Source organism: Terrapene carolina, unplaced genomic scaffold, assembly GCF_002925995.2.
Source record: "Terrapene carolina triunguis isolate 2854851 unplaced genomic scaffold, T_m_triunguis-2.0 Scaffold32489, whole genome shotgun sequence".
NCBI lineage: Eukaryota > Metazoa > Chordata > Testudines > Emydidae > Terrapene > Terrapene triunguis.
The window spans coordinates 3,756-13,005 of record NW_020696840.1 but is presented as its reverse complement, the minus strand read 5'-3'; the positions used below and the strand labels follow the sequence as shown (position 1 = coordinate 13,005).

Below are 9,250 nucleotides of genomic sequence, written 5' to 3'. Positions count from 1 at the left end.
GGCCAATAAGATATGGAATTGGACTTAGTAGGGTCGCTTCTTCATAATTCATTTCTCTGAATAATGAAAATGTCATTTTTCAGTGTGTGAAGAGTGACCAATCTGCCTCACCCATGAGAACAGCCTCCAGTAGTGTATGTAATGTCTCATATTAACATTGTCTCTCCTTCCAGGCATTTGTACTGAGATCATCACCCTGGAGCCTGAGCATATAGAGGAAGTCAGGGGGAACGTATGGTACATGCAGGAGACACCGTTCTGCCTCAGAGTTGGATAACTTCTCCCCTACTGCATGTCAGGTTCCAACACAACCGACTTCACCAACCCCTCCACCTTCATCTTGCTGGGCATTCCTGGCCTGGAGACGGCCCATCTCTGGATCGTCTTCCCATTCTGTACCATGTACCTCACAGCCATCTTGGGGAACTTCACCATCCTGTTCACCGTGAAGACAGAGCCGAGTCTCCATGGGCCCATGTACTATTTCCTCTGCATGCTGGCCGTCAGCGACCTGGTCATATCTACATCCATCGTGCCCAAAATGCTGGCAATTTTCTGGTTCAATTCCAAGGAGATCGATTTCAGTGCCTGCCTCACACAGCTGTACTTCATTCATTGCTTCGCAGTGATGGAGTCTGGGATCTTTGTGGCCATGGCTTTTGATCGCTACGTGGCCATCTGTGATCCCCTGAGACATTCCACCATCCTGACAAACTCCGTGGTGGCCAATATTGTCCTGGCCATGATGCTGCGCAGCGGCTTACTTGCATTGCCCTTTCCCTTCCTGGTAAGGCAATGGCCATATTGCAGAACCAACATCATCCCCCAGCCGTACTGCGCACACATGGCCGTGGTGAAGCTGGCCTGCGCCGACACCAGTGTCAGTAGCTACTATGGCCTCTTTGTGGTATTCTGTGTGATGGGTCTGGATGCGATTTTTATTGCCCTGTCCTACACCCAGATCCTCAGGGCCATCTTCAGCCTCCCCACAAAGGACGCCCGGATCAAGACTTTTGGCACCTGCATCTCCCACCTTTGTGCCATCTTAGCCTTTTACATCCCATCTCTCTTCTTCTCTCTCATGTACCGGTTTGGCCAGAATGTGCCCCTGCATTTCCACGTTCTCATTGCGAATGTGTACCTCTTGATGCCCCCCATGTTAAACCCTATCATCTACGGGGTGAGGACCAAACAGATCCGGGACAGGCTGCTCCGGCTATTTACTCATAAAGGGACCTAAAGTTTTCTTCTGCTGCTCTGGCTGTCAGACCTGCATGCAGAGCTGGCTGGTGATATGGTGCTGGACAGTCAGAGAGACATTGAATCCTTTCCTGACCTTACTATGCAGTGTTGGTGTTGTGGAAGCAGAGAAAGAACTGACAGAAAAAGAATTGCAATGCATAACAGTTTGTTAGCAAAAGTCAGGCTAACTGTAACCCTAATAACGAGAGATTTGTAAAAGCAAGAAGGCAAGTAAAAAAAACTGTGTAAGAAGTTGTTGCGACCTTGTGTAAATAATGTGTAAATAATATGGAATGTAGACTAAGAGTCTACATTAGTAAGCAAAACAAAATATTAAAATAACCTATGTATAAACAAAATGCAGCTGTTGCTCATTATTATCTGTAACAAAAGGCATAAATGCTTGCTGTAATTGTTTACCTGTTAAGAGACCTGTTTAGCTTTTTTCCTTCATGTAATTAATAAAAAAAAATAAAGTATTTGACTTGCTGTACCCAAACAAAAAGTGAGAACTCTGTTATTTTTTGACAATTTGGGAGCTCGTCCGGGATGGCAACGCCCGCAGAAGCACCGGCAGCTGCTACGGATTGTTCCCCTTCGAACTCCATGGCACCACAATAGACCTTTTAAAATCTCTATTGGGGTGTCGGAGAAGAACTGTCCGTGGGGCCGACTGTCCCTGTTGGGCTCACGCCATCCGAACTTATTTACTGTGCAGCAAGATCAGATGCAGAGCGGTTCTGGGGAATTGTTTTGCCGCCCCCAATAAGGTAGTTGTATGCGGTTCTGGAAAACTGTTAGTTTGGCCGCCCCAATACGCATAAAAAAGATGCATAGGTATGCACCGGTGCTAAGGGGTTTTTACCGCCTCAAGAGGGGTTGTTATCGCCTCATAGTGTATTGAGTCCAGACATAAGGTACAAATGCATCGTGGTATTTGGAAATAGAGGCCTTGGTGTGTGTGTGTGTACACCAGTGTAAATTAGAAGTTACTGGAAGATGCCCAAAGTACTCTGTGAAGTCTTTTGGCTCATGACCAGAACTACTCTAATGCAAGTCCGGTAACTAGAGGATCTTTTAGGAGATACGACCCACGGTGGGCTAACTCGGCCTGGCATCGTCCGGCGAGGAAGCTACCTGGGTCTAGGAGTGTGTAAACCCATCTTCCCTCCCCCTTTTCCTCTCTGTGTGAGCCACTGACAGGCTAATCATCTCACTGGATGCAACGAAAGTAAGCAGCGCCGTCTCTCTGAAACTAGCCGATGCTCTTTGCTGAAGGGAGGTGAAGGAGGGTCGTGGCCATCCTTGTTAGCCTCTCCTGTGTAAGTACCCTGTAGGGAAAGATCCTTACTTTATGTGCCGCTAAAGCGGACAGGGCATCCTCCCTGTGTGTGTAATTGGAAAATGGGTGGGAAACAGTGTAAGCATTCCCTCTCACCCCCTAAGGGTACCCCATCTGATTTCATGTACGTACATTATGGTCCTAAAACCTGCAGGTATTTAGAGAATTGGAATCATTACACGTGTGCAAATCCAGCTAAACAATGCCCACTAAAAAGTACCTTCAATCTAAATAAAATCATACATCTCAGAGTAGCTTTTAATCACCAAAAAGCCTCTGACACACAATGAAAGCAATTTGTCTATTAAGAAAAAAAACGGGTTAATTCAAAATTCAGCTTGGTCCAAAAATAAAAAAAAAGTTAATCTGCGTTCAAGGTCAAAAATCAATGCAGACCAGGCTAAGTACAAAGAAAAACTGCTTTCGGCCCCAGCTGGCTGTGAAAAAAATATAGACATAGTCAAACCAAAGGCAATACAAGTTACAGTGCTGAAATTACATTTGCAAAGCTTAACTGTCCAGTGAGATCCAACAGTCTGCCTTTGCGACCCTGGAGCCGGCATGGTTTGGGGACGCTAAAGAAGCCACAGGCAGCCGGCCTGAACTGAAATCACTGAAAAGACGCCCCAAAAAACCCCAGGGCGTAAAAGAACTGCCCTCCCCCCCAAAAAAGCACAGCACCTTCTCTAAACGTTATACACAGACGTGGCCAGTCTGGACGTACGTGTGTAAGTATAAAAGTGTGCCTACTCTCAGACGCAGTAAGTCTAAAAACCAAAAAGGAATTTAGCATTCCTCTCTCCACCCCGGTTGACCGGGAAGGGTGTCAGGTGGATCTACCCCAGTCGTAGCAGGACTGGGCAATAGAGAAGTTGGAAAAAAAGGAAGAGTTGTGTACTTAATAACTAAAATTAAGCATTTAAAAGCATAAATCATGAACCAGGCAGCAACTCAAACCTACGCCCAGGGCAAGTTGCAAGCCTTAAGACAGAACTTCCAGGGAAAAAATAAAGCACTGGCTAAGCAAGTACTGGTCCTTCAGGGACTTGTCAGAATGTAACCATTTGTGTTTGCATATGCTGTAACAGCAGTGTGTTTGCCACAAAAGGAAATTGAATAGCTAAACGCCAATAAGCCATGCATTTTGCCCAGGTGGCAAGCCTCATAAGGAAGAACTCGGGTAGCCTTGTAAGTAAAAATGTTAAAAAAAAAAACCAGGAAGGGTGTGGGCTAGTTAAAAAGCCCACCCTCCTAGCTAAATTGGTAGTAAAAAAGCCGGTGCCCATGAAAGGGACGGTTCAGCAAAAAAAACAGAATCGGGCCCAAGCGGGCAGGCAACAAATAAAAAAATTAAAAAACAGGTTAAAAACTTTAAGGGCATAATAAAAAAAGAGTAAGTAATTATAAGCATGGGGATTTCAAATCCCCAAAATAATAATTAAAATGGTAAAATGTGTGTAAGACAAAGTCTTTGTACCAAGGTGCAAGGCTCTCCTTTCTTCTGCAGAATAAAGCAACTCTTCCTTATCCCTGTCTGGCTGTTATTGGCGCTCAGCAAGGTGGACCTGATATTTCGGTAACAGTTTCTGGCGACTCCGCCGGGACTCTCCTAGCTCGGACATTGGACTCCGGACGGCTGCGGCGAACTGGGAATGGCGCCAATGGGGTGTTTCGCCCCTTTTCTCTGCTTCACCACAGCCCCTGGGGTTCGTGCTCCAATAAGGTGAGTCCTAATAAAATAAAAAAACACTATCTGGTTCTGGTCTGGTTCTGTTTTAGTTAACCAGTTAATGAATTTCTGTCTTATACATTTGCGCGTTAGGTGTGTGGACGGAACTGAGCCTCTCGTTCGTAATTCCTCAGAGTGGAAGCCATCGCGTGCAATAAAGCTCTAAGGTCGAATTGGGATCCTTCTGTCCCGTCCCCTGTAGCGGTCAGTATTAGTAGAAATTCCTGTAATAGGATCCTATTAGGCCATAATTCCCTCTGTTCTCTGTGTAATTCTCTGTTAAAGTGTCAGCAGGCAAATGGGTGGGTCTCTGGTAAAACCCTCTAAGGATAGCCCTTTGGATTATATGTTAAGTAAATGGCCTTAACCCGGTGTTCAGAAAAGAAATAGTTACACCTTATGTAAAAATTAATGTGGCTAGTGTTGTAAAAATTAAATTGTAAAAAAAATGTGCATTTTCCCCAGAACATGTGCAATGTATATTATAGTAAAAATAAAAAAAATGCAAACCTACCAATATAGGTTGTGTTGTCTTTTTCAAATCACTGTGTGTTTAAAAGCAAAAGTTAAAAGTAAAAGGCGATCAAAAATCTAAAAAAATTAATTGTGCCCCTTTTTAAGTAAAAATCTTTAAGCTGTAAATAGCTTTAAATCTAAAAGCAAGCCAAAAAGCATCTGTATTAATGCAATTTTCTAACTAATAAGGTAAAAGCCACTGAAACCTGGGCTGCCTATAAAACAAATACAAAAAAAATATGGGGTAATTCCTCTGTTTTGTTTAAAATCAACAAAAATATGTGTATATAAAAAAATATTTTAAGCAATAACTGACTGCCCAAAAGGGGTAGACCTCTGTTCTTTTGTCTTTCAAATCATCAGAGAAAATGGATGCCAGCTGAATAGCATTCAACATACCATGCATTCACTGGCACAATAAAAATTATTTTTGTGTTGTATAGCCAAAATTGTTGTTAAAATTTGCATACCAACAGTCTTTAAAAGCAAAAACATAAAAGGTTAACCCACTTCCCATATTGCACATGGGATCCTTCTAGCTACCTCAAATTTCTAGCCAAAGGGCTAAAAAAAAAAAAGGTATTAAACACCAAATGTTGTACCGAGTGAACTCCTCAAAAGTGGGTGTGCTTGTCCTGGTTTGTTGCGCCAAAGCTCTGTAATAAAGTTATTTTACTAAAAGGGTGTACATAGCATACATTAAATAATAAAACTAGTGTACTATATAATAGCAATATGTATGTGTTCATTATTAAAAAAATTTATATATAAATAAAAAATAAAAGTTTCCTTTCTAAATTAAAAAAAGCCAAAAAAACCCCACAAAACAAAACAAAAAAAACAAGTTAACTAAAAAAAATAGCTAGCAAGCTCAGTCCAAAAATAAGACGCTGGCCCCATTCAAAAACACTGCTACAGCTAAAACTTGGCTGACAACCAAAAAAAAGGGGGGGGTCTAAATGTGCCCAAGCAACTATAAAATCAGCAAAACACTGCCAGGCATTAATAAAATGTGTTCGGTTTCTTTTCTCACAAATAAAAAAAGTGCTACCCAAAAACCCTAGTAGCTCTGCCATTCATTAAAACAAAAAGACTAAGTCTACGTAAAGTCCATCAACGAAAGACTGCTTTGGCTCCACACTAAAAAGGCCCTTTCCAAGTCCTGTTAACCACCAACACCACTGTAAAGTGCCAAAGACTACCTGCCTGAACCCATGCTTCTCACTGTAAAAAAACCCCTCCACCTCGGGAGGAATCTCCAACTAATAAGCCTATTTCTCCTTCTAGCTCTGCTGTGCCTTCTAAACAGCAAAAAAAAACAAACAAACAAACAAACAAACAAACAAACAAGGTAAAGTGCTAGTAATCTCTCCCTTGTCCACTGACAAAGCTATTGTGCCTTTAAATTTTTCTTAAAAAAGCAAAACCATTACAGGGTGATGTGCTAGTAACCTCTCCCCTGTATAATGCTAAACCACACTGTTTCAAAACAAAAAACAAAAAACAACAACACTTGCTTCATTAAAACCACAAAGTCCAAAAATTCCTAACTACAAAAAACATTAAAAACTAACCCTAATAAAAATAAAACAAAAAATTATACACTAGCAAAAAAAACCTTGTAAAACCCATGCTTAAAAACGTGGTATTAATTGGATTTTGGGGTTTATTCTACAGGCTGCACCCTGTGTTTTGGATAAGTCCTTCAGCGTGTATTGCCCTCCCTAATTAAATTTTAAATGATAAGTACCAAAGGCACCTTGATGCCACTGCCCCGCCATCTCCTCTATTACACTATTACCCCTGTAACACATCCAAATACAGACAATGCCATATATTTGATAAAACCAATGGCCAAGGCCTTCACACTTTAGTGATTTATTTAAATATTGTTTAAAAAATATTTTTAAGGTTCAAAATATCCCATACAAGCAAATAATTAAATAAAAAAAAAATCAATAAAAATAAAAGTATCTAATATCACTACCAGTGAACACCAAAAATCTGTAATTGCAATTAATAGGTTCTACAGCAAAGTAAATATAATGGCTGTTCCTAAAATTTGCACTGTGTTAAATAAAAAAAGGCCTTATTGTTATTTAGTCACCCAATTAGTAAACAATTAAACAAATACCCAAAGAGTTTGTTTTGCCACTGGAAATTTTACCTGCATAAAAATTATTCCAGTGACTAATAATGTGACTTGTACCTTATTGCAATACACCCCTTCTTATGCCATTAATATCAATGCCTCCCAAAAGTACATAAAGGTGTTCAACCAACAGATATGGTATAATACTACACCAAAAAAATGTATTAAAATATCAATAAACTGTAATTAACACTACACTAGGAACTGTTAAATTTTCATTGCCCTTATCCAGTTTCCAAATTACCTCTACATACCCAAATTGCTCACAGGGGGCTGCCATTAAATTAGCATAACAAAGGGCTTAGGTTATTTCCTCTAAAAAAAAAAAAAAAACTTGACCAAATCCCTTTGGGATGGGGCCAATAGTGCAGCAGCAGTTTAAAATATTTTTAAAAACCAAAACATAATAAAAAATTGGGGCACAGCTAACCCAGGAGCAGGCTGAAGTTGGTAAGTTACATGTTATTTCCGCCCTTAGTTCAATAACCCAAAAGTTGCCAACAAAAATGGTATTAAATATCACTAAGGCTAAAAAGGCATTGCAGTAAAATCTAGCATGTTCAAAAATTCAAAATTTCCTGAATGACCAGCTAATGGCCATTCAAAATAATCTAAAGCATCAGGCTTGGCCCACTGCCCTTACAGACACATCAAAAGTACCATCTAATCTGTGGCCATAAAAACATACTTAAAGACTTTCTGGGTGAAAGTGCGGACGTTCTCAGTGCTCCTTCCAAGCATATAGACCGGTTGGAAGGGGATGGGCTCCCACATACCGAATCCTGCCGGGTCCATAAAAAAATGCATATAAAATTAGGTAATTCACCAAAACATCTAAAAAATTAAACTACCTGGTATGCCCAATCGATTTTTAGTCAGTGCTCCTAAAATTGCACCTAACATTTAAATAAAATTAAAAAGTCAATGGACATTTTGGCCTTTAAAACCCCCACAGCTTCAGTGTATCCATAAACTAAAGCCAAAAAAAGTTGTTACTCTTCATAACTACATTTGCTAAAAAAGTAAAAAACAAAAAACTACCCTGACAGGACACTTACTTTTTCAAGCTAATAATAGCTGTGTGTATGTTAAAGCCACCACATTGCAAGACATACATTTTAATCTCATTACCACTGCAGGCAATCATATTATTTACTGGCCTGCAGATAAAATTTTCCAAGTAGCCCTTAGGTTCCAAATACCCTTTCATTGAACTAGTTTAGTACCTAATCAATTTCAAAATTTGCTTTCACTGTTACCAAAAAATCAAAAAATCTCTAAAATACAAAAGCAAATTCACATGCTTCAATATATATATCAAATTAAAAGGTATGCCTTTCATACAGCTTATAAAATGTCTATTTTATGTACTAAGTATAATGTATTGAGCTTTATAACTAAAACTGTACAAAAACCCCATCATATTATTGCTATAAAAATATTATTGCTTGTATTGCTATTAATTAGTTTAAAATTATGTTATTGTTGTTAAAAATGTAATAATAATAATACCTTTCATGTCCATGCTCATCATGCATTGTCATTACATCCAATCAAAACCCCTAAAATTAAAGCATCTAAAGTAAAATCTAAATTCCAAAACTTAATGCAAATAAAAATTTAAAAATGTTTGTTGTACTAGTAGTACCAAAGGTGGGGTTGTGGAAGCAGAGAAAGAACTGACAGAAAAAGAATTGCAGTTTGTTAGCAAAAGTCAGGCTAACTGTAACCCTAATAACGCGAGATTTGTAAAAGCAAGAAATGTGTAAGGCAAGTAAAAAAAACCTGTGTAAGAAGTTGTTGCGACCTTGTGTAAATAATGTGTAAATAATATGGAATGTAGACTAAGAGTAAGCAAAATGCAGCTGTTGCTCATTATTGTCTGTAACAAAAGGTATAAATGCTTGCTGTAATTGTTTACCTGTTGAGAGACCTGTTTAGCTCTTTCCCTCTATGCAATAAATAAAAAAAATATAAAGTATCCGACTTGCTGTACCCAAACAAAAAGTGAGAACTCTGTTATTCTCCGACAGTGTGGCAAATTAGGGAATTGGTCTATACACAAGTCATAGAGTTGCCACCTTTCTAATTGTTGGTAAATGCCCCACGTCTTCTGCCGAGGCCCCACCCCTGTCACATGCAAAGTAGCCATTTCAGATTTTCCTAGGAATTTCAATTTTTCCAGTTTTTCAGGCCTCACCTCATATTGCTAAAACCATTCAATCATTGCTTCAACAGACAATCATTCATAAGTGTATTTCAATATGCA

General features: G+C 39.5%; 1 protein-coding gene across 1 annotated transcript; it reads left to right on the top strand.

The window, feature by feature from the left end:
* Positions 1-292: 292 nt before the first annotated feature.
* LOC112112771 (olfactory receptor 52R1-like) lies at positions 293-1,240 on the top strand. The gene has a single exon (XM_024208819.2). It carries the CDS (start codon positions 293-295, stop codon positions 1,238-1,240), a length of 948 nt encoding a protein of 315 aa, XP_024064587.1.
* Positions 1,241-9,250: the final 8,010 nt, after the last annotated feature.

What these genes read in the sequence shown, in the direction of transcription:
- LOC112112771 (XM_024208819.2), top strand. Translation starts at nt 293, where the DNA reads ATGTCAGGTTCCAACACAACCGACTTCACCAACCCCTCCACCTTCATC.